Source organism: Rousettus aegyptiacus, unplaced genomic scaffold (genome assembly GCF_014176215.1).
Source record: "Rousettus aegyptiacus isolate mRouAeg1 unplaced genomic scaffold, mRouAeg1.p scaffold_m13_p_7, whole genome shotgun sequence".
NCBI lineage: Eukaryota > Metazoa > Chordata > Mammalia > Chiroptera > Pteropodidae > Rousettus > Rousettus aegyptiacus.
In genome coordinates this window covers 109,289,186-109,314,496 of record NW_023416310.1, presented here as the reverse complement: position 1 = coordinate 109,314,496, position 25,311 = coordinate 109,289,186, and the positions used below count along the sequence as shown (strand labels likewise).

General features: G+C 49.3%; 1 protein-coding gene and 1 pseudogene across 1 annotated transcript in view; one reads left to right on the top strand and one right to left on the bottom strand.

Moving 5' to 3' along the window:
- Window positions 1–12,734: 12,734 nt before the first annotated feature.
- Window positions 12,735–12,843, top strand: LOC118605996 (annotated as a pseudogene).
- A 1,773-nt stretch (window positions 12,844–14,616) lies between these two features.
- Window positions 14,617–25,311, bottom strand: part of OBSCN (obscurin, cytoskeletal calmodulin and titin-interacting RhoGEF) — a 176,250-nt gene continuing 165,555 nt past the window's right edge. The window contains 21 exon segments of the mRNA XM_036225074.1: window positions 14,617–14,826; window positions 14,932–15,081; window positions 15,205–15,280; window positions 15,421–15,644; window positions 15,781–16,020; window positions 16,179–16,263; window positions 16,517–16,687; window positions 16,945–17,067; window positions 17,453–17,620; window positions 17,754–17,864; window positions 18,148–18,228; window positions 18,854–20,864; window positions 21,238–21,315; window positions 21,442–21,487; window positions 21,571–21,723; window positions 22,363–22,389; window positions 22,535–22,707; window positions 23,079–23,156; window positions 23,622–23,682; window positions 24,404–24,604; window positions 25,158–25,239. Of these exon segments, the coding sequence (XP_036080967.1) occupies window positions 14,649–14,826; window positions 14,932–15,081; window positions 15,205–15,280; window positions 15,421–15,644; window positions 15,781–16,020; window positions 16,179–16,263; window positions 16,517–16,687; window positions 16,945–17,067; window positions 17,453–17,620; window positions 17,754–17,864; window positions 18,148–18,228; window positions 18,854–20,864; window positions 21,238–21,315; window positions 21,442–21,487; window positions 21,571–21,723; window positions 22,363–22,389; window positions 22,535–22,707; window positions 23,079–23,156; window positions 23,622–23,682; window positions 24,404–24,604; window positions 25,158–25,239 (4,517 nt within the window). The 3' untranslated portion in view covers window positions 14,617–14,648.

Sequence of the window (25,311 nt, the reverse complement as noted above, 5' to 3'; positions counted from 1 at the left end):
TTCAGGTCAAGCCTGGTGAACAGGGATAAGGTTTATCATGCAGATCGAAGCCTCCATCGATAGGATCTGGAGGGGAGCCCCCTTACCAACGGAGAGTCCCTCTACTGGTATTTCCATCCCTCACAAAAGGCAGCTTCTACTCTGTTTTCAGCTTTTCTGGTGTCTGTTGTTTTTCAAAAATAAACAGCTTGAAGTGATCCTCATGACAAAGAGGCACATTTTGGGGTGGCCTCTCCTGCCACCTTTCACCCATGTCAGGTTGACAGCAGCCCTAGAAAAACAGAAAGTCACCTTCAGCTCTTGGGCACAGTGGTGAACGTGCCCAGAAGTGCACCATCCCTGGGCACAGGTTACAGGTGAGTCCCAGGCCCAGAACATTGCTGCCACCTGGTACATATGGGGGCGTGGTTCTTCTCCTACTAATATAGGTAGGGCAGGGTTTTTCTCATTAGTCTAGGCAGATGGGAACAATTTCCCCCTTCCTCAAAAAGGCTCTTTGCCGGGCAGCAACTCTGGCGATTGGTGCCCCATGGGTTCCATCCATTTGGAAGCAAGCCTAACAGGAAATATTTGTTGGGTTTACTGAAACACCCTTCATTGAATCTCTCAAGTAACACAGCTGCTCTCCTTTGTTTTTCAGGAGGATGAATAAATGCCCTATTGGTGTGTTCCATCTCCCTCTCTCCCAAGTGATGGCTCATCCTGCTTCTGTGGTTGATGTGAAGGTTAAGCCTACAGGGAGATAAACTGATGGTGCTCCTGCTTAGAAGTTGGTCTTTGTGTCCACATGTCACACAGGCCCACTTGACCCCTTTAAGACATGCTAGTGTGTCTCGACTTTTTCACTGGGCCTGTGAGAGCTCAAGGTCCTAGATGGGTAAAGACAAGACTTTTCTCTCTGCAAAATGTTATGAAAAAAAATCTTTTGATCATTTCTAGTCATAGAATTTAATGAATCTCATGTACAATCAATGTATAGTTTCCCATCTGGCACATAAAATATGGTAGAATTCTGGAAGGAGGAAGATTGATGATAATCAAGAGGAGCAGAATGTGCCACCCCAAAATATGCCTCTTTGGCATAAGGACAGTTTGGGGCTGTTTTGAGAGGCTGCAGACACAAAAAGAGCCTGAAAACAGAGAAGGAACTGCCCTTTTGTGAAGGCGATTCACATCAGTAAGAGAAATCTCCATGTGTAAGGATGTCTCCCTCCTGTCTCACCCATGGAGAAGGCCAGGTTAAGATCTACCTGACAACATCTCCCTTGCTGACTGCGCTTCTCCTGGTAATGCCGCCCCCACCCCCATAAATGGCTCCCCCCACAACCTCTGTTTTTTATCTTTTGATGAAGAGGATATCTAAGGTGGTGACTTGAGACATTTCAGAGACTTATAACTAAGTTTTCCTGGGCATCCTCCATCCATACAGGAGGTATACAAGTTAATGTTTGTTTTTGTCTTGTTAATCCATATTTTATTATAGAGGGTGTTGGAGCCTCAGAAACAAGACCCTAGAAGAGTAGAGGTAAAATTATTTTTCCTCCCTTATAATTTTGGCGACCATGACATAACCTCCTAAGAAACCATTCTCTCTTAGGAGCCTGCAGACGGGATCCCTGGAAAACTGGCAGAAGCTGAAAAAGGATGAGGATTCTACCAAAGTTAGCTCTTCCTGGTCTCATCTGTAGAACCTGGTTGAGAGAGGAAGGCAAAATTTCACATGGTTCTTTCCTTTCCAAATTCAGATTGGCAGAAGAAAAACATTTGTAAGAATCAATTTCCTGGATTGTGACTCTGATTAACCTTTGGTTTGGGGGTACCCACCAGTTACAAATCTTTTTCTCCCAGGGATGGTATTGCTTTCCTGTTTGTTTTGTCTTATGTTTTGAGAACTTGCCTTGGCTTTCTGTCCAGCCAGGGCAGGCAGGATATCAGCTCCATGTATACAAGTGATTAAACCATGAGGTTGGAGGCCCCCAAAATATAACCAGGCAAACATGTGGGTTACATCCCATTTCTGTGTATGGTTCTACAGACTGTTGCTGTAACCTAACATATACATACAGCCTAACAGGGAGCCCATTGTACACTAGCTTTTATTTAGAATTCATAACTTGGCTTAGATTACTCTGTAGATCCACTTAGAGCACCCTAGATATCATAAGGTTTGTGTAGCCACCTCCTGTCCCTGAGCCATCCCTGACTTTGACATTGCCAGGGCTTTCAGGAGCAAGCCAAGTATGCTGTAGGACCAGGGGGCAGATCCGGCTTAAAATGCCTGAGGCCACCAGAAGTGGCCTGGAAGACCCTCTATTGACCTCCTCATGAACATACCACATTATACCCTCATTATAGTGCTAAAGTCTCCCCCAAGGGGTGGAGATTTCCTGTCATTTTTGAACATGGGATGTACATAGAGCCATGTCTTCTAACTGCACATGCTCAGGAATATCCCAACCTCTACATGTGAGGAAGCTCACCTTGGTGTTGAGGCAGGATTTCCCTGAATAAAGATGAATCTACCCTTTGTTCCGGGACACACTGCTTTAGAAAGTGACCCCCAGGTTTGTCCTTGTCTGTTGGCTTGCAATAAAGTTTATTTCTTCACATAAAATCTTCCTGGAGTTGTCCTTTGGCTGGTGACTACTGTGTAGTTGGACCCAGTTCCGTCTGGTAACATTGTCTGCTCTTAGAGTTCTTTAAGTTTCACTATGTTTTTTTTTTGTTTCTTTGTTTGTTTGGCTATTTCTGGGAATGGCTCTGGATCTTGGGAGGGCCACATCTTTTACACTCTCTTTGGGGACACCTTTTATATCTGTGGTTAAGTCATCAAAGGCTTATTGGTTTTGGTTTCGAGTCACTTGATAGGTAACCTTTGGTTTAATACATTTCCCACTAGCCCTGAGAATACTTACCAGCAATGCCTGCGGCTGCAGCTGCAGCGTTACCCCGAGATAACTCGCGGATTACAGTCCTAACTGTACTCCCAAAATTTGCAAGAAATATCTCATTCTTCTTATTATTATTGCATCACTCTAGTATATAGATAGTTTTTGGAGACAAATGACATTTTTCCATTTATAGCATTCTGTTTTTGGGAGTGTTATTTCCATTTACGATATATAGTAATTCTTGATTGCTGAAAATGTCAAATCTTAGAAAGTGTTCTTGGGCAGTTGTTAGCCAAAGATTCATTTGATGAATCTGGTTTTTCCAAAATAGATGATTTTGATGATTTTTCGGATAGTGTTTTGGAAGAAGATATCGTCAGACCACCTTCCGATTCTGAATCTGATGGAAATAGCTTTACATCAGCTGGCTCCAGTCATGCTCTGAAATGGTCAACTCATGTTATGAATCCACATTGAAGGTATGACTTTACCGGCACACCTGGCAGAAATGGTGATGTCAGTGATACCACTGACCCACTGCAGTAGTTTGAATTGTTCTTTACTAAGAAATTAGTTTCAAAAATTGCCAGTGAATGCCCAAATTGCCTCATTGGCCTCAAAGCCACCTGATCCAAAAGGATTTTTTGAGTGGATAAATGAAAAGACATGACAGTGATGAACTGAAGTCTTTTTTTTGCAGTAATGTTACTGCAAAGTATTGTGCAGAAACCTGAGCTAGAGATGTTTTGGTTGAAAAGACACCTTATCTCAGGCAAATTATGACTGGTGAAAGATTTTTACTTTTGTTTTTGGTGTCTGCATTTTGTCAACAATTCTTCCATATCCTCCGGTCAATCGAAGGCTCAGATTTTATTGCAGAAGATGAAACCTGTGTTCGACTTTCTTGTGAATAAGTTTTCAACTGTATATACTCCAAACATTGCAGTTGATGAATCACTGATGCTGTTCTGGAGGTGGTTATCTATGAAGTAGTACATCCCAACAAAACAAGTATGATTTGGTCTGAAGCTGTATACTTTGTGAAAGTCAATCTGGTTCCATGTGAAATGCACTTGTTCACACAGGGCCCAGTATAAATTTGAAAGTTTCAGCTGATGGTCTGAAATCATCGCACATTGTTCTTACCTTAGTCAATGACCTTCTTGGCCAAGGATATAGTGTCTTTCTTGGTAACTTTTATACATCTCCCATGCTATTCAGAAAATTACATCAAAATAGGACTGATGCAATTGGGACAGCTCATTTGAAAAGAAAACAGATGCCGAATGATATATATATATATATAAAGATTGCAAAGGGGGCGACTATAGCCAGATTCTGTGGTGAACTTATGGCACCGAAATGATGTGACAAGGAGATGACAGTATTGTTAACATTCCACAATAATATGGTGATTGAAGTAGACAATAATAGAAAGGAAAAGAAAACTAAGAAGCTATGTGTCATTGTGGATTATAATGTGACTATGGGAGAAATGGACTTAGCTGATCAGATGTTCACTTCTTATCCAATTGAGCACAAAAAGCAAAAGTTTTGGTATAAGAAATCCTTTCACCACCTTTTAAACATTACAGTGCTGAACTCCTACATCTTGTTAAAGAAGGACAATCCTGAGCGCACGATCAGCCATGTAAACTTCAGACTGACTTTGATTGAAAGAATGCTGGAAAATCATCACAAGCCAAGGCAGCGATGTCTTCGAGGTTGTCTGTGTTCTGATGATGTCACACCCCTTCACCTGCCTGAAGGACACATCCCCCAGAGCATGCCATCAGCATCGAGAAACAGAGTCCAACTGGTCACTGCAAAGTCTACTGTTCACACAACGATAAGGATGGCAGGAAGATCTGGAGAGAAATGCAAAGTTTTTGTATAGAATGTGATGTTCTGCTTTGTGTTGTTCCTGCTTTGAAATTTACCACATAAAAAAACTTATTAAATATTGATCATCATATGCATTCTTGTTACACTAGAATTAGAGACAGATTCTGTTTAGAAATAACTCCAAGAACAGTTTTTGTATTTTATTTTCACATTGAAAACCAGTCATATTTGCTTCAGCCTCAAAGAGCGTGTTTATGTAAAATTAAATGAAAGCTGGCAGCAAGCTGCACTTTTTTTTTTTTTTTTTTTTCCCTAAACAGGAATTGGGTTAAAAGAAAAAGGGTAAGGGGAGTTCATCAGTACCGAGAGTAGTTAGTTTGTCCTGGCTGAAACCTGGTTAGCTATTTGAAAAGACCTTTTTCAGGAGCTCTATGTTCTGAAGTTGGCCTAATTGGAGGCTGATATTTGGAGCCTGATAGGAACTTTTCTTTGAGGCTTTAGCTCCTGAGCTAAAAGGGAATGATGTACCCAGAAGAAAAGAAAACATCCTGAGAAAGGATTTACCGAAACTTTGCAAAGACACACAGCTCTAAGTCAGGAACCTTCTGATTTGTTTCTTAGTTGTAAATATTCTCCCTGATCAGCAAGCAAACTGAAGATAATGTGGTTGAATGAGTGGGTCAGCCTCTTAATATCATTCAGGTTGAAATCCAGTTCTCTTAGGAATTAAACACACTGTCTTTATCTTACAAAGTAAGTCTGCACAAGAACAAAAATGCAGCTTTATAGGCAATTCAAAGCTCACCTATCCTTTTTACCAATCCCCAGTCATCCCTATTTATCTCAAATGCTGGAAGATACTGTGAAAACTCTGGATATTAGTAACAGAATTGTTCTGCACTTAAGAAGGGAAATTTAATTAGTAATTACCCAAGACCTTGATATTATACAGATATGCCCTAAGACTCCTTGGAGAAAACTTAGACACCTTCTGTGCTTCTGAGATGTAAATTTTCTACGATATTCTCCAGGAACTGAGAACCAGGTCTTTGAAATTCAAAGATATGATTCTCATCAGGAGAGGAAAAAAAGCTATTCGAAAATTGGACAAATGAAAAATATCTTGAAAGTTTTCCCCACAAATATTAGTAAAAAAGTTTTAGCCATCCGAGCAGATAAATTTCACTTATTCCAGCTTCCAGAAACACAATTTGGATCCAACTGTTCTTTTATAAACTAATGAGATTTGTCTTATGACTAAATATTTTTAAATACAAAATATGACATTAGTGTTCCTATCTGTCTGTGTGTTTACATATGTCTATGGATGTATATTATAGATATGATGTTTTTCTACTTTTTGACAGTGAATTTGTAAAAGCTCTGTTTAATTGGTTTAAATAAAAGAAGCCCTTATATAAATTACTCTTTAGTAGGAACTAGCCCCAATTTTTTTCTTTCTTTTAGAATATTATCAGGGTGGCTCCATAGTGCACTGGTTAGCATGTCTGCTTTATACGCAGAAGGTCCTAGGTTCACATGCCAGGTGGAGCCACAGACCATACCCTAGGTGCGCCAGGTCTCACCCCCACTCCGCCCCTCCCCAGAGTGCACAGGGGTGCCATGCCCCAGGGAGTGCCAGGCCCTGTGTCCCCAGTGCACGCTGCTACAAGCGCTGCAAGTGAGCAGGTGGGAGGAGATGCCCCGCCTTCAGAGAGCCAATTCTTAAAAGGGAAATGGCAACATTCATAGGTCAGGGGTGGAAGCGGGGGAAGAGGATTAAATAGGGGGGAAAAAAACAAAATAAAATACAAATAAAATAAAATATTATTTATTTACTCATTTATTTTACAACAAGGAAGAATTACAATATAGCAGTGACTATAAATTTACATATACTAATTTTTCACTATACTTTTCTCATTTGTAATAAAAGTTTACCTTTTTTTCTTTATATGGTTTATAAAACTTTTTCAATTACACATTTTGTCATTTTTTAAAATAATTTTTATTTTTCGATTACAATGGACACATAATATTATATGAATTTCAGATGTATGACAGTGATTAGACATTTATATAACTTATAAAGTGATCACCTGATAAATCTGGTACCTGACACCACATATAGTGTTACAATATTACAGTATTACAATAATACTGACTATAATCCCTATGCTGTACTTCACATCCCTGTGACTGTTTTGTAACTACCAATTTGTACTTCTTAATCCCTTCACCTTTTTAAACCCATCCCCCCAACACTCCTGCCCATCTGGCAACCATGAAAGTGTTTTCTACCTATGAGTTTGTTTCTGCTTGTTTGTTCATTTATTTTGTTTTTTAAATTCTACATATAAGTGAAATCATATGGTATTTGTCTTTCTCTGTCTGACTTAGTTCATGTTGTTTCAGATTGCAAGATTTCATTCTTTTGCATGGGTGAGTAATATTCTGTTGTATATATGTTCCACTTCTTCTTTATCTAACCTATTGATGGGCACTTAATTTGCTTCCATATCTTGGCTATTGTAAATAATGCTGCAATGAACATATGGATGCATATGTCTTTTCAAGTCAGTGTTTTGGTTTTCTGTTGATAAATACCCAGAAATGGAATTAATGGGTTCTTCTTTATCTCTTGTTATAGCCTTTGTTTTAAAGTCTATTTTGTCTGATATAAGTATTGCTAGCCCAACTTTTTTGTTTGTTTGTTTCCATTTTCATTAAATATCTTTTTCTACCCATTTACTTTTAGTCTGTGCCTTTCGATATGAAGTAAGTCTCTTATAGGCAGCATACGTAAGGGTCTTATTTTCTTATCCATTCAGTCACCCTATTTTTTGATTGGAGTATTTAATTCTTTTTCATTTGAATTACTTGTTGAAGGATATATAGTTATTGCCATTTTATTATTCATGTATTTTTTCTTTTCTCCTCCTTCTTCAAGAAGTCCTTTTAGCATTTCTCTTACTATGGGTTTGGTGTTAATGAACTTCTTTAGCTTTTTCTTGCCTGAGAAACTCTATATCTGTCCTTCAATTCTAAATGATAGTTTTTCTGGGTAGAGTCGTCTTAATTGTAGGTCCTTATTCTCCAACACTTTGAATATTTTGTGCCAGTCCCTTCTGCAAAGTTTCTGCTGAGAAATCAGCTGACAGTCTTGTGGAAGCTACCTTGTGGGTAACTAATTGCTTTTCTTTTGCTGCTTTTAAGATTCTTTGTCTTTAAACTTTGATACTTTAATTATGATGTGTCTTCGTGAGGGCCTTTTTGGGTTCATCTTGTTTGGGACTCTGCACGTTCTGGATTTGTATGTTTATTTCCTTTACCCGGTTAGGGAAGTTTTTCTTCATTATCTCTTTAAATAAATTTCCAATCCCTTGTTCTCTCTCTTCTCCTTCTGGTACCCCTATGATGTGAATGTTGGTACACTTGATGTTATACCAGAGGCCCCTTAAACTATTCTCATTTTGGTGGGGGAGGGGGGGCGGGGCGGGGGGAATTCCCTTTTCTTCTTGCTGTCTGATTAGGTGTTTTCTTCTACCTTATCTTCCAAATCGCTAATTTAGTCTTCTGCTTTATTGAAGCTACTGCTTATTTCATCTACTGTATTCTTCATTGCAGTTATTGTATTCTTCATTTCTGACTTTTTTTAGTGTTTTTTATCTCTTTTTTTTTATGTTTCCTATCTCTTTGTTAAAGTTCTCACTGGGATCATTGAACATCCTTATAACCAATGTTTTGAACTCTGTACCAGGTAGATTGTCTCCATTTTGTTTAGTTCTTTTACTGGAGCTTTGTTCTATTTTTTTTGTTTGTTTGTTTGGGACTTATTTCTTTGTCTCCCCATTTTGGCTACCTCCACATCTTTATTTCTATGCATCAAGTAGGTCTTCTATGTTTCCCAGTCTTGGTAAAATGACCTTATGTAATAGGTGTCCTGTGGGACCCAATGGCACAATCTCCCTGATCACCTGAGCCAAGTGCTCCAGGTGTTTTCCTTGTATGGGTTGTGTGTGCCCTCTTAGTGCAGTTGAGCCTTTCTGTTGGCAAATCAATAGGAGGGATTGACCCTCAGGCTGATTGGTTATGAGCACTGGCCATGACTACAGTGGATGAGCAGCCGTGAAGGGGCTGATCTTATAGAGTAGGATTCACTTTAACAGAATTCTGGTGTCTGCTGAGTCTGCCCTTTGGGTGTGTCATTTGTGGAGGTGGTTGGGTGATGCTCTGGTGTGATCTGAAACTGGCCACCCAGTTTTTTGGTTTTGGGACCTTTAGGAAAAGGCTCTGCTGCAGGCCAGGGTTAGCTGCTACCTGTGCCCTGCCCAGGGCCACCTGGTATGAGCTACAAAGTGATCTGCAGGTGATTGCCACTTGTGCTGGGCTTGGAAGTGTCTTGAGATGCTAAGCCGGGAACCAAGGCTGGCTGATGCTACTGCCAGGCTTGGGGCTGCTCAGTGTAATCATGCAAATCTCCACTTCTTTAAAATGATTTCTTTTTCTCTTTCTCCTTGATTTAAATTAGCCTTGAGCATGTTAGGTTATATATTTTTATTCAATCAATATACATATTACATATATATTATATATGTTTTCTGTGTTATGCTAATGAGGTGACCCATGGCAGCCCCTGGATAGCTTCAGCATGGGGGCTGGTGGCCAGAAGGACTGAGTACGTGATTATATAGATATAGCTAGGTATAGATATAGGTACAAACATATATATATATATATATATATGCATATAAGCAAATATTTATTAATCAATATATTTTTATTCAATCAACAAGTACAAGTGTGTGTGTGTGTATGTGTATGTGTGTGTATGTGTGTATGTGTGTGTGTGTGTGTAATTGTTGATTAAATAAAAATGAATATCTAGAGGTCTGTCTATCTAGGATTCAGGCATGGCTGAGGCCCAGCAGATGACAAAAATGACTCTCGACACATGGCATGAAAGGTAAAGTTTATAAATAAGAGGAGAATAATAATGATTTAGGTATAAGGGAAAAAAAAACAATCAGAAAAAAAGAATAGTTGGCAAGACTGTGGCACTGTGATGGCTTTTCCCCAGAGGTGAGTGGCCTTCCGAGCATCCCCTGCAGCAAGGTGAGAATGCAGGCAGACTTCCAAGACACACAATATATGAACCAGTACAAGCAACAAAATGATCAGGGGAAGAGTTCTGATGTTATGGATTGAATGTGTACCCTAAGAAACTCATATGCCTTACCCCCAGGGGGATGGTGTTAAGAGGTAGGGCCTATGGGAGGAAATTGTGTTTAGATGAGATCATGAGGATAGAGCTTCCACGGTAGGATTAGTGTCATTATAAGGAGAGAAAGAGATACCAGAGCATATCCTCTCTCTCTCTCTGTGGTGAGGACATAGTGAGGAGAGCTCATTCCAAAAGTCAACCATGCTGGCACCCAGATCTCAGACTTGCAGCCTCCAGAATATGTGTTTAAGCTGCTCAGTCTGTGATATTTTGTTATGGCAGACTGAGACATCTACCCAGAAAAATAAGGAGTAGGAGTAATCTCAAAATGCCCTTAAGATGAATAAGGTCATTTTCCCAGATAACTGAGATAATGGAAAACATGTAAATTAGGAAATATGAAATAAAAAACAAAAAATAGACAAGAACCAAGGACTAGGGGAAAGGAAAACATGAGAAATCCTAGAACAAATTACCTATCTGTTGATAATTATTTAAGTGCAAATTTTAATTAAAAAGATAAAATTCAAGTTTGCGTGATCAGAGAGGTTTCTTGAATCAGAATATGCAGGAGAAATATAAAAAGAATGCAATACCAACAAGTAGAGAGTCATGAGAAAGAGCTCCTAAAAGATACTGAGAATCAATTGTGATGCTATGCCCATGTTGAATGATATATCCAAAATAATTAAATAGATAAAACAAGATAGTGAGTACAAAAAGATAACTGAGAAATTTTACTCCTAAAAAAAAAAATGGAGTACGTGAAATTTCACTATTCCTTTCACTAAGCACAATTACCAACCTCAGACATTATATATAAGACAAACATAAGAAGACCCTTGTATTAGTCAGCTCAGGCTGTGTAACACATATCACACACTAGGGGCTTAAACATCATATGTTTATTTTCTCACAGTCCTGGGAGCTTGAAGTCTGGGATCAAGGTATCAGCAGAGTTGGTTTCTCCTGAGGTCTCTCTCCATGGCTTGTAGACAGCTGTTGTCTCCCTGTGCTCTCACATGATCATTCCACTGTGCATATCTGTGTCCTAATCTCTTCTTCATATAGGGACACCAATCATATGGACCAGGGCCCACCCCAATGATCCCATTTTACTTTAATAACCACTTTGAAGATCACATTTCCAAATACAGTCTCGTTCGGAGGTCCTGGGTGAGGGTCAGGACTTCAACATATGAATTTAGGGGGAACACAGTTCAATCCACGACAACCCTGAAAGGTGGCAACAAGAAGGTAGACCAGGTAGAAAATTCATCACCCTAGGAATCTCACCATAGTGAGTTCCCTGGGATTTCTTTTGTTTCCACATATCTCAGACTTGTAGTAGAACCACCAATGAGTCAAAAACACCAATGAGCATGAACAAAAAATTACCTGGCAAAATCCTGCTTCTTCTAGTCATATGACCAGGACAGGGGCAGCCTAACAGGAAGAGAAAACTTCTTATATCTTAGACTCTAGTTCGGGGGTGGTGTCAGAGAAAGCAGAGAAGGCTGGACTTTTCAGCCCTGCCATCCAATACCTAGGTGTCAGTGGAGACCAGAGAACAGCCAAAACTCCCACCTCTGTTCAGCAGTGTGAGGATCCCCCATTCCTGTCACCAATGTCAGTGACGTCCAAATGGGGTGCCTGAACTTCTACCTCTACCTGGCAGCAATAAGGTGGCACCAAAATTTTCCTTATCAGAGTAGTGCAGGAGAAATCTAGTTTGGGTTGCTTTCCACACAAGCAACTAATTCTCTGTGCATACCAACAGGGTGTCTAGCAATTCATTTTGGTTCCGACACTACCCACCTGGAGTTACCATTAGATTCCAAATTTAAGGGCTCAGTCCCATAAGACTGTCTCCACTTCAGATGCCAGTTGCAAGTCCTAGACCATCTATATTATTGATCAACTGACCATAAATTGGGGGCTCCCATGATCCCTTCCTCGGGTTTGATAATTTACTAGAATGGCTTACAGAACTCAGGAAACACTTTACTTATGTTTACTAGTTTATTATAAAGGCTATAGCTCTGGAACAGCAGAATGAAAAAGATGTGTAAGACAAGGTATGGGAATGGGGATGGAGCTTCCACACCACCCACTCAGCAAATCAATGTGTTCACCAACCTAGAAGCTCTCCAAGTCTTATTGTTCAAGCATTTGTACAGAGCTCAAAGTCCAGCTGAAAGTTCCCAACCTCTAATTACATGGTCTTTCTGGTGACCAGCCCTTTCTTGAGGCTTCCTAGGAGTCTTGTCCTAACTTACCTCATTACCAGAAACTCAGACATGATCTAAAAGATCTTATCATGAGTAACAAAAAACATTCCTATCACTCAGGAAATTCCAAGGACTGTAGGAGCTCTGTTCCAGGAACAAAGGACAAAGACCAAATGTATTTCTTATTACATCACAGCTGGCTAAAACAGAAAACTTAACTAGGAACCAGGGTCTCATAATGTGACAAGAGAATGTCATGTTTCTATTAAAAATCACTTATCATAACCAAGAACCAGGAAGATCTTAAACTGAGTTGGGGAAGGGGTGGGCAGGAAGCAAAAGTCACCAATATTGAGAAGACAAAGATGTTGGACTTATCTGACAAAGGTTTTAAAGCAGCTATGATAAATGAATGAATGAATGAATAAATAAAGATGCTTCAACAAAAAAATATGCGCACACTTGAAACAAATAATAAGTAGAGCATTTCAGAAATGGAAATGGCAAATTTTATCGAAGGAATGGATATACGAAGAATAAACTGTCTATGGTCATACCACCCTGAACATGCCTGATCTCGGAAGCTAAGCAGGGTTGGGCCTGGTTAGTACTTGGATGGGAGACCGCCTAGGAAGACCAGGTGCTGTAGGTGTTTAAAAAAAAAAAAAGAATAAACTAATGGAAATTTTAGAAGTGAACAGTACAATAACCAAAATTAAATCTCAGAAGATATACCTAACAGCAGAACAGAGGTAACAGAGAAAAGAATCAATGACCCTGAAGATAAGATAATAGAAATTACTCAATCTGTAAAAAAACGTGAGAGAAAGTAGAGTGAAAAAAACGTACGAGCAAAGCCTCGGGGACCTACATGCACAACTTTAGGCCAATCAGTGTCCTAGAAGAAGAGGAGAAGACCAGTATGGCTGAAAAGATTCTCAAAGAAAAAATAACTGAAAACTTCCCATATTTTGCAAGAGACATAAATGTACAAATTCATGGGGCTGAGGAAATCCCAAATAGGATAAACCCTAAGAATCAACACCAAGATTCATCATAATTAAAATTTGAAAATTAAGAAACAGAAAAACTCTTGAGATTGGAAAAAAAGTGATACCTGAATTATATAGGAAAACTATTTCAAAAGATAGTGAATTTCTCATCAGATGGAGGAAAACAAGGAGAATTGGTCACTAGCAGACCTACCTTAAAAGAACAGCTAAGGAAGTTCTCTAAGCAGAAAAAAAATATTAGAAAGATAGCTGGAAGATAGAATTTCCTACTCCTCTTGAATTTTTAAATGGTGCAAAAGTTATAACACTAATATCGATCTAAACGTATGCAGAGAAGATATTTGGGACAATAGTATTACAAACCAGAGAGATAGAGGGGCCTTAACAGAGTTAAAGTTTCTATGTTTCACCCAAACTAATAAATTGCAGTACTAGTACATTGTGATAAGTTATGAGTATAAAATGTGTACATGGACAGCTGGGGCAGAGGAAGGACTGGGCTAAGACACAGGTGCCACAGGGCACTGTGAAGGCTGAGACTGGAGGTATGCTCACTGTGTACCTGAACAGGAGTGGCCAGGGCTACAGGCAGCGCCCTGTGGAAGGACTCCTGAGCAGAGGCTCAGAGGCAGTCCCCAGGGACAATGGACTGCCCCTGAAGACCATTCCTCCAGCAGCTGGAATGAGAGCTGGTGGAGATGAAATAGGGCTGCACGTGCTCGCAACCTCAGAACCACCAGCTCTTCCCAAATGAACTCCCTGTGAGCAGCAGAAATATCCAGCAGGAGTCAAGAAAGGGAGAAGCGCCTGTGGCTCAGGCATCTTCAGCAGCTTCTAGATGCTTCCCCTAGCTCAGAGCCTACCTCTTGCCTCCCTCTGGGTGGCCTGGCTGGTCATTCACCATGCTCCTTCTGCCTCAAACTGAGAAAAGACTGCAATGGCCAGTCCTGGAAGATGACAGGAGACCAGCCAGGCAGGTAACCATGGGGACCAGGCTAGTGGCTTTCAATTTATGCATCTTGGAGCTCAGAAGCCCCAGCAGAGATGCCTCAGAGGCTGGAGGGTGGGGTGAGGCTGAGGGACCAATGGTACCCTTTTGCCTGGGACAGAAAAGGCTTCTCTTTGTAAGCTGATCACCCCAGGGAGGCTGCCCTGACAGGTTCCATTCTCCAAGAACCAGTAGGTTCCCTTCCACCCAGTCCACAGGGAAGGATGGTTGCAACTTAAAAGGAGCCCCAAACCCTAGGAAGGTACAGGGCCCTCACCCCCTCTCCTCAAGACAGTGAAACAGAAGACACCTTATATCAGAGGTTTTTATTGGCATGTGTGTACTTATAAAGCAAGTCCTGGAGAGGAGGCTAGCCGTGCGGCCCAGCAGGGCACACATCGCCCCCCCCCCCCCCCGCCCCGTTCGGTCCCCAACACGAACTGCTGGGCCAGGCACTCAGTGCACTTGCGCCAGGTTGTGCTTCTTGTACAGCAGCGCCCGCCTCTTCTCGCGCTCGTGCACGAAGGCGCGCAGCCGAGCGGTGGGGAAGGTCACAACTGAGGGCTGAGAGCAGGCTGGGCCCTCCTCCGTCAGCCACGGGCACTGCAGGCAGCTGGACGCGCACGGCCGTCCCCTGGAGCATGGGGGATGGGGGTGTCTGCCGCGTTTTGGGAGCTGGGGCTGGGTACTGCAGGGTGGAAGGGAATGGTTGGGATGGACGGCGTGGGAAACACCTTACCAGGGGTTCGTGCACAGCGTGCTCTGAAGAAAGGCCACGGCGCCACCCGACAGCCCAGCGTAGCAGCGGCTGAGCAGGATGAGCCCCTTGCGCAGGCCTTTCTGCAGGTCGCGTGATCCCTCGCTGCTCACGGGGTACTCGCCACTCAACCTGGAAGGGTTGGGGGGTGTCGAGGAACCTAGGTCACCCTCGGTGGATGGGGGTCACCCTCGTGGATCCTAGCCGGCAGCTCCCGTCCCATCTTCCCTCTCCTCCCCAGTGCCAAAGACTCACATGATGAACGTTGTCACACCGATGGCCCAGATGTCTGTCTGTGGGACAGCACCCTGGCCCTCCAGGAGCTCCGGGGCTGGTGGGGGGGGGGGGGGGGACACAGAGGTGAGGGGCTGGGTGTCTGCAGTGGAGGGGGCAAGTGGCAGGACTGGGGGAGGTGCTTGTTTCTGGTTCACCCCTCCCCCAGGTCAGGCCCTGTGTCTGCGCCCAACGTACCCATGGTCTCCACATAGTCCTTGAACCTCTCTGCAGGCAGGACTTTCCCCTGGGCAAGGCTCTGGGAGTTGCCCAAGTCGACCACCTTGAGCAGGTTGTACTCGGTGATGATCATGTTCTCGGACCTGAGGTCCAGGTGCAGGATGCCTTGTGCATGTAGGTACTGGGCGGCACTCAGCATCTGCCACAGGTAATCCTTCACCTCGGATTCAGAGTAGGAGGCCCTAGGGCACATGGGGAGGAGGCTTGGCTCTGTCTGAGTCTCCACTGAGACCCCCATACCAGTGGGAGGTTGGTCGCCAGCACTGCACACCCAACCCCCATCCCCCAAACCTGCATCCAGGTCAGGCAACCCCTCACCGCTCGGCCAGGCAGGGGAGCAGCTCCGGCCCAGAGCAAAGCTCCAAAATGAGGACCAGATGCCGTGGGCTGAGATAGGCGGCCTGCAGTTGGGCCAGGTGTGGGTGGCGCAGGCCCTTGAGGGCCTCATACTCGCGCAGCACTGCCGTCCTGTCCTCGAGGCGGTAGGGGATTATCTTAGCGGCCAGCGCCCGTCCGCTGGCCTTCTCCCAGCACTGCCGCACCACACTGAAGCGGCCCCTGACGAGGAAGCACCAGCCAAGTTCAGGAGGACTCCTCTAGCCCTGGGGCTCCGCTGGCCCACTCACCCTCCTGCGACCCCTCCCACTTTCAGAGCAGAAGGGAGGAAGTCCAGTGAAGAAGGAGGGGCACAGCCAGCAGGTGGGGAGGGTGCACACCTTCGGATCTGGGTCTGGAAGGTGAAGGTCTGGGAGCTGGGGAGGGGCTGGGTGGGTCGTGCTGGACTGCTTTCCTCTTCAGAGGCTGTGGGAAGGGAAGCCGGTGACTGGGGGGCTCCCCCACAGCCCCAGCTCCCCTCACCTTGTCTCCCATCGCCCCTTCCCTGGCACCCTGAAAAGGGGCCTCTCTTCGAACCCACACTTGGTCTCATTTCTTAGACCATTTGGGGATGCGCGAGTGGCATAGCAGCCAGAACACATCTCCCCAGTGTCTCGATAAAGTGGCAGGGCAATTCTGGAGGGACCCCCGCCGGCTGTCAGGTTCTGCAGAGGCTCACCCAAGTGGCTGGGCCCTCCCAGGAGGACCTGTTCCGAGGGACTGCTGTAGGGGCCCATGCCCGCCTTGCTGACGCATGCTGTCCGGAAAGTGTACACACCACCCCGTGAAAGCTTGTTGGCCAGGTAGCAGCAATCAAAGATGTCCGAGGCCAGTGTGCTCCAGCTGCCACCTGGCCACACAGAGCAGGTGAGGAGTAGGCCCAGGCCTCCCCACCCCAGAGTTAGGGGGTGGAGAGAGCCTTCCCCGAAGGAGGCTGCCCAAGAGTGAAGAGGGGGCCGATGTTTTCCCAATGGGTGCCAGTGGTGCAGAGGGGGCCCAGGTGCTTCACCCATGGATGCCCAAGGGCACAGAATGACCAAGGGTTTCCTCCCCCTCCCCCACCGGCAACAGGCCCCCCCAGGAGGCAAGGGCACAGGGTAGCCTTACCTTCTAGGCTGCACTGCACAATGTAGGTCACGGGGCCGTAGAACTCCATGGGCTTCCAGACCAGCAGCACCCCATCTGCATAAACCTCCCCAATGTCTGGTCGTGGGGAGGACGAGGGACGCTCTGCAGGGCCCAAGGTTAGGTGTCTAAGGTGGCCTCCCAGAGGCTGTCCATGCAGCTCTGAGCCTCTGCCCCCATCCCTGCACCCTACTGCTAGGCTGGGTGCCTACCCTCCCCTGGTCCCATTGATTCGGGGGTCTCATTCCAGTGCTGCCTGGTAGAGGGGCCAGTGCCTCTACTGGCAGGGATTTGGAAGGTGTTTGCCTGCCAACCACAGCCTCCCTTTAGCTGGTGTACGCCCAGGAGCCCCATGGAGCAGACCTTGCTTGAAGTCCCCCGCCCACCCTAGGCTCCTGCAAGCACCATTGGAAACCTCTGGGAGGAGGCGATGGCCTCGGGTGACTCCTCTCCCTGTCCCTACCAAGAGTGCCTGCAGTGGCCTACCCACCGGCCTTCCGGAGGACGGCTGTAGTGGCCGCGGTGCCCAGTGCGTTGTGCACACTGCATGTGTACACGCCTAAGTCTTCGGCGGTCACCACCAAGATGGTCAGAAGGTGGAAGTTCTTGAGTGTGGAGGAGATGAGGAGGTGGCTGCTGCCCTCCAGGAGGGTCCCGTCTGTGGCAGAGCAGAGCGGGCGTGAGGGGCAGCTCTGAATGCCCAAGTGCCATGCCCTCAAGGAGCACCTCCTGCTGTCCTGCCCCTCTGCCCACACACACACACATACACACATACTAAGATAGCTCCTTACCTTTATTCCAAGTGGCCTGTGCAGCTGGCTGGGCTGACACCTGGCAGGCAAGAGTCACGGACTGGCCCAGGACCACCGTCTCATCAGCAAGCTCCCTTAGGAAGAATGGCGCTGGGAAAGGGAAGTGCGGTGAGCCTTCAGAGGTGACCCCCAACCTGAGAGCAGGATCCCGAGGTGGAGATACTGGAAAGGAGCCCACCCTCACTGGCTCATCGTCAAGACCAGCATCTCTTCCAGGAAGGCCTCCAGGACCGTTCAGTCCAGACAGCCAGAGAGCCAGAGCTCCATATCTGGGCTCGAGCCCCTGCTTGTCTGGGCACTGTAGAAGGGCTCCCCTTTCCTACAGCCAGGTTCCCTGGGTGGCAGGGGGTCCCAGCCCTGGGAGTGCACCCACCTTGGTCTCTGCTCTTCAGGCCCAACAGCCGGAAGGAAGCTAGGCCTGCCTTCTTCCTGGGGGGTCCCTCCTTCTCTGGACCTGCATAGAGGACAGGGCCGTGGGAGGTCACACTGAGGGGATGGCTCCTCTGGGTACTGCCACCAGGGGCACGGGAGGAGGACTCCAGGGCCACCTGCCACCCACTGCCAGATTCCCACATGGCAGAAAAGCCTGGATCCCTGGGGGTTTTGTTAGAAACAAGCTAAATCTGCTGTGGAGGTCACTGTCTCCCCACCCCAGCAGCACTGGTCTGTCCTGATTGGGGACGTGTCAGGAAGATACGCCAGCAGTTCGGGGGCACAGGTGCCCGGAGAGCCCTGGCTGAGGTCTGGGGTCAGGGTGGGTCTCAAGGAGGTTGAGGAAGGCTAGCCTTGTTCTGATCTTCTCCACAGCGACATCATCCCTGCAGCTTCTTCAGGTCCTAACACTAGGTCTCAGATGCACACGGGGAGGGTATGAGGCTAAGGAGGTGACCTAGAGAACAGGGTCCCCCATGTGCCTGGGTTTGAGTGGCACTGGAACAGGAATGGAGGGTTGACAGGGGGCTTCCTCTATCAGGCAGGCTCCTGAACTGTGGTTCCTGGGCATGGGTGAAAGATACCCCAAGGTACAGAGGAGAGACACCTGGCTAAGCCCAGAAGCCTTGGTAGGAGTGGGGAGTCACCTTCCAGCCTGCCCCTCAGGAGGCGGGAGATATGGGCCACCGAGGCCCTCACCCTCCGGCGCAGCCCCAGCTCCGTGGGCTCCTCCAGCAGCGTGTGTCTCCCTGCGAAGCTCAGGAGGCCCCTGGAAGGGGGTGACCACTTGCGCTTCCTGCTGCCACCTGCCTCCCCGAGCAGGCCTTCCATGTCCTCAGGCTCCTCAGTGATTTCCAGGCCAGCAGGCGCGCCTGGCAAGTCTGACCAGGGCCACGGGGCCTCTGGGAACTCAGCCAGCCCCTCCCTGGGCTCTGACTCAGGGGAAGGTGGTGGCTCTGGCTTAGGGACCTTCCTAAAGATCATGAACTCAAAGGGGAGGTATTTGATGTCGTACAGGTCTGACAGGTTGAGATAAGCAGGATCCACCTCTGATATATCTAAGGACACAGTGTCAGCTGCCTCCGCATCCCCCGACAGATCCCGGATCTGTACCAGTGACACCTGGGAGCCCCCACCAAAGTCTTCCCATGAGATCAGCTCGGGGGAGGCCCTCAGGGGGACTCTGCTGCCCTCTGGCACAGGTGCCACACTGGCCTCGGGGGTTGGGCTCTGGGCCCTCACCTCATCCTGTTCCTCCAAGGACTGAGATGTGGCCCAGGCCATCCTGGCCCACAGGGGCCCCTGCCCCAGCATGCCTCCTGCATCCCCACCAAAGGCAAAGGTGCCATAGCCGGCCACCCCTGCATAGCCCCCTCTGTGCCCTAGGGAGAACTTCCGGGAAGTTGCCTGCTCCTGAGGCCGTGCAGTCTCAGAGGGGCTCTCTGTCTCCTGGGCTAGGTTCTCAGCATCTAGGAAGAGGCTGGGCTCTGTACCTGCTAGGGAGGCTGGTCCTGGGGAGCTAGGGGGCCCGGGCCTCTTGGGGAGAGGGGTGGCCTCTAGCACCCTCTTAGAGCCTGGTTGGGGGCATGCTTGGGCTGGGGAGGGGGGAGCTTGGAGGTCTGTAGAGGAGAAGGAGCTCAGGGGTGCCAAGAGGGCCTCTGGGCAGTGCTCTGGAGGGAGGGAACCAGGAGTTTGGGATGCAACAGCCATAGAGGAAGCATAGCCTTCCTGGGAGGCAGGATCCTGCTGAGGAGGACAGAAAGGCACTGGCTGCCCCCCACAGCTGTACTGGGACAATCCCTCTTGCTTAGCAAGGCCAGAGTCACCGCCAGTGGATAGAAATGGTCTCGGCCCCCCAACAGACACCTCTGGATGCTCCATCTCTTTGGCACCTGCTACCTCTCTAGGAGTGTACTCCCCTGGGGCTGCCTGAAGGCACAAGGAGGCTGAGGCAGGACACTGCCCCTCATGGCAGACCTCTGTGGAGGGGCTAGCTGAACATGGCTGGTCGAGGTCCAGGGAGTGGCTTCTGCTGGGGCCTCCACAGGCACTGGTGCCAGGTAGCTGCAGGGCAGTTTCGAAGGAAGGCACCTTGGCCTTCAGGGCAGCCTGTTCCTCCAGGGCAGCCTCTTCCTCCAGCATGCTGTGCTCCAGCAGCGGCTCCCGCAGGCCTGGAAGGGTGCCCGCAAAGTAGCCACCCTTGAGCAGGTGCCGCCGGCGCACGGGGTACCGCCTGCCGCCTGTAGCCAGGCCCCCGTGCTCCGAGCCTTCGCCCGCTTGCTGGTAGAACAGGCTGCGGATGATACTCTGCCGGGGCACACAGCCTGGGGAGGCCGGCAGCTCTGCACCCTGGGACGATGCAGGCAGAGGTATGGCCTCAACTGGTGGACAGGCCTCGGCCTCCTCGGGGAGGCTGGCGGATGGCCGCAGGAAGCCCCGCGGGTGCAGTAGTGGGGAGTGGGTCACTGGGGAGGGTGGCAGAGACTTGGCCCGAGCAAAGGATGTGAGCTCGTTGTCAGAGGAGGAGCTGCTGGACAAGGAGCTGGTGTCACCATGCAGGTGCCGGGCCACTCCAAGGGATGGGCTGTCGGGCGGACCCTGGAGCAGCTCCGGGATGGAGCGCATCACCAGGATGGACTTGTAGCTCATCAGGGAGCGCTGGGGGTGCAAGGGACAAGGTGTCAGCCAGGTGCCTACTGCTTTCAGGCTCCCAGTGTGCCCAGAGGGAGTCCCAGGAGATGGAAGCATTAAAAGCCCCTCATCCTCTTCCCCAGCACCCCAGGGCTCTGTCATGTCCCTGCCCTGGCTAGAATGTTGCATGTTCCACACAGCCCTGCTCCTTCCCAGCAGCTCGGGGAGCGTGGACTCAGAAGGAAGGATGCCCAGGCCTCGCTCCCTGCTCTCCCAGGCCCAGCAGGGCACATAGCCAGTCTCTGGGCCTCCTTTCCCTGACAGGCCTCCAGGTCCCTTGCTGCCCCCACCCCCCACCATGCTCCCTCCAGCCTCTCCTCCCTGTGGCTGCTTGGCTCACCTGCCAGCGGCTTCGGGCCAGGAGGAACTTGAGCTGCTTGGTGTTGATGAAGTGGGCCTTCTCCGCAGGCACGGACTTCTGGGGGCCCAGGTAAGAAAGGCACCTCAGGGAGAGGCTGGTGTGCCCTGTGGCCAGATAGGCTCCGCCCCTCTTGGCTTCAGTTTACCACCCGTGTGCCAGACCTCTCTGATTCAGCCTACTCACCAGGAACCAGGGGTGGGCAAGGCACTGGGCTGCACTGGGACGGGCCCTGGGGGCAGAGGAAGGCCCAGTCAGGCCAGGGGTCAGTTGGCCCCCTAGGCGGGCAATGGCGGGGAAAGCATGTGCACTCACTCTGGGGCCCTCTGCAGGGTGGCCTTGATAAAGTCCTGGGCGTCCTGGCTGAGGTGTGCAGCCACCGGGCTGCTCCAGGACAGCCGCCCCTCCAGCACGTTCAGGAGGGTTGCGCGGTCACTCTCACCCGCAAATGGGGATGAGCAGGTCAGGCTGCAAACACAGGAAGGGGCTGGCCCTCAGACATGACCCCGGATTTCAGGGTCCATGGGGGCAGGTCGCCAGGCCAGAGAGGGTTGGATCTCGTGGGGTTTGGGGCGGGGGGCACCCTGACTGGGGATAGCCTCTTAGCACCACTCCCACTCTCTGCTGAAAGTCCCAGCAAATGTCTCAAATTTGCCCAGAGATCCAAGCTCAGCTTGAAATTGGGATCTGGGCTCAGCCTTGAATAGAGATCAAGGTCAGCTCGAGGTGGGCACCAGCCTTAGCTTGAGGTAAGGAGCAAGGCTCTATCTGTAGAGGGGATCCAGGCTCAGTCTATACCAGCAGTGTTCTCAGGGTGGCAGTAACTGTTTTGAGGAGTCTTGGGTCAAACCAGTTGGATCCTTTGGGAAACGGCTTGGTGCTGTGCCGTGTGACCTGCGTCCTCTGGAATGGCTATGTGAAAAGTGCTTGGCAGAAACCTCTTATCTGAGTTGGCTGACTGCTTGTCCTCAAAATAGTTGCCTCTTGGGTTTCTGGTCTCTGATCTGGGAAGGGCCAGCAGTGTGTGTGGCCTCCTGTGGGCCTGTGGGGAGGGTTCGGGGTTTGGTTTCCTAGGAGGCAGCTGATGGGATTGGGGGGTCTGCTCACCTGAGGTAGGAGATGACCCCCATGGCCCTGCGGGAACAAAACCATAGATGTGAGTCACCCCAGGCCTGGCCCACAGGTGAGGTGCTGTGGGGGAGCCGAGGGAGGAAGGGAGGCAGAGAGTAGGTGGGTAGACTGACATAAGGCTTGCATCCCTGGGGCCCTGCCCACTCACCAGATGTCGGAGGCCTCGCTCACAGGGGTCTGCTCAATGACCTCAGGGGGCACAAACTCAGGAGACCCGTACTTGCTGTACTGTGGCTCTGCTGAGGTGATTTTTTGGGCAAAGCCAAAGTCGCAGATTTTAATGTCTTCTCGAGCAGGATGCACCATCAGAATGTTGGAAGGCTATTGGGCAGTTGGGGAGTGGGTGAGGCCTCACCCTAAGGAGGTAACTCCCAGGGCTGTCAGACGTGGGGGAACACTCAGGTCTGTGAGAGGCTGCCCCACAAAAATGGTGCAGCCGGGGGGGGGGGGGTGGCGGATGGGCTACTCTGGGGGCAGGTTTCAGTACCATTTGGGGATGGCCTCTGTTTTGTCAGAGCCACATCACCCCTGCAGAGGCTGCCGGAAAGGTAGTGAGCGCTCTGTTCCCCAAAGCGACCAAGTCCTAACAGGGAAGCTGAAAGTAGTGGGCTTGTGCCTTCCCAGCCAGCTTACAGGCCCCAGGCTCCCATGCGCCCCTTCCCGGGATCTGGGGCACGGGGGTGGGTAAATACCTTTATGTCCAGGTGGAGGATTCCATGGCTGTGTAGATAGTGCAGCCCCTCCACCAGCTGCTGGATGTAGACCTTGACCTTCAGTGGGAAAGGCTAGCACTCAGGCAAGAGAGCCAGCGTCAACCTCTTCTGCTTCCCTCCTCTCCCTGCTCCCACCTACGACTTCACTTCCTCTAGGCCTGGGACAGTCCCACACAACCTCCCAGACCCTACTGTGCCCAAGGCCAGAGATTCCTCTGGGACCGAAGGTGGGGAGGGCTTGGGTGTGTGGAGCTGCTTGAGCAAAGCAGGAACCACGTCTCAGGAGCAGATAAAGCTGGGAGGGGAAGTGGTGAGCCTGGAGCTGGGAGGGCTTTGAGACTGACTGAGGAACCGTGATACCCCTTGAGGACCTTGGATCTCCAAGAGTTCTCTGAGCTTGGGTACAGAGTATGATGAGGGCCATGTCTGCTAAGACAGGCAGTCTGAGGCAGAGGAAGCAGGCCTGGTGGGGTGTGTATGCAGGGCTGTTCTTTGGACAGACAGCTTAGGTAGTATGGTCACCTCGGCCTCTGTCACCACGCTCTTCTTGAACAGACGGTCCAGGAGCTCCTCTGATGAGCACCTGGGGCTCAGGTCAAGGAAAGCTCTAGGCTCTGGACTCCCCACTCCCCCTCACAAGTTTTATGTTGGGGTGGGGGCGGAGGTCCATGCTGGGAAGGTGGATCCTCAGGACTGAGGAGCGGTAGGTGGGACACAGGACCCTGAGGAGAGGGCTGAGGGCAGTGGCCAGCAACAGAATTGAAGTGGAGGCATCCTTTCCCCTCTGCACAGAGACATACCCCTCCAACATACACACACCCTGCAGTGGCAGGGGGGTGCTGACTGGGGGATGTGAGGGTGTGGGAGCACACATGACACCCAGACACTCTCAGGCACCAAGTGGTAGGGTGAGACCCAGAGGGGGTGGGGAAGGAGTGTACCCCTTCCTGGAACCTGGGTGGGCAGCCATGAGCCCCAGCACTTGAGGCCTGGAGCTGCCCTATAAGCAGTTGAACCTTTTGCTGTAGAGACCACCTGGAGTGTGGGAGGGGTCCTCACATAGACATACCATCTGGACAAAGCCCTGCTCAAATTCATGGCCCAAGGGACAGCAAGCTAGGACAGCTCTGTGTCTGGGCTGTTGGTCACACAGAGTCATACAGGAATGCAGGAGGCTGGGCTGCTGTCCCCAAGATGCACCAAGCCTGGGGACACCAGAACCACAGGCCCCATGCAACCCTGCAGACCCCTGCCCACTCTTTACTCGTGCCCTCCTTGCACCCTTGGGGCCTAGGGCAGGATACAACTCCAGAATGAGGATGAGGGTCTTGCGAGTCTCAAACTGGTCTAGTAGCGCAGTGACCAGCGGGTGGCTCAGCTCAGCCAATATGTCACGCTCGTGGTATGCCTGGGCACACGTCCTGCTCCGAAGGGGGATGAACTTGGCAGCGCAGTACATCTGATTGCCCTTGTGCTGCACCCTCTTCACAAAGCCAAACACACCCCTGTGAAGAGGGGAGCCCATGCTGAATGCTTGAGACCAGGCTTCCAGGGAGGGGAGAAAGGGGCTGGGGGTTCTAGGGAATAGGGTCAGGGGTCAGGGAGCAGGTAATGGAAGGGACTGGATTGAAGGGGTGGCCTGTGGCAGTTCCTGGAGGCGAGGTTCCCCTAGGGTGAGATTCCTGACAGGCATGGGTTCTGGAAGGGAAAGAAGTTCCAGGGGGAAGGGAGCTCCTGGGGGCGGGGTTTTTGAGAAGCAGGAACTCTTTAGGGGCAGGGCTTCCTGATAAGCGGGTACTTCGAGGAGTGGAGGCTCTGGGGACACAATGAGGGGACAGGCGCTCCCAAGATGGCGGAAGTGCTGAGTTGGCGGGATTCCTGAGAGGCATAGGTTCTGGGAGAGCAGGGGCTGGGTGGGTGGGCAAAGTTCCTAGGGGCCAGTGGGTACCGGGGGGTGGCTCCTAGTAGATGGGGTCTCTAGAAGATGGAGGCTGGGGGCTCCTGGGTTGGGAACTCTGGGGGAAGAATGGCTCCCAGGGTGGGGCTGGGGGACAATACCTCCCAATCTCCTCCTTGACCTCATAGAAGGAGTGCAGTTTCCTCCGATAGCTTTGCTTCTCTGAATCTGGCTCGCCATCCTCTATATCCAGGAGTGATCAGCCATCAGTGTGGACAGATGACTGCCCCGTCCCCCAACTTTGTAGTGTCCACA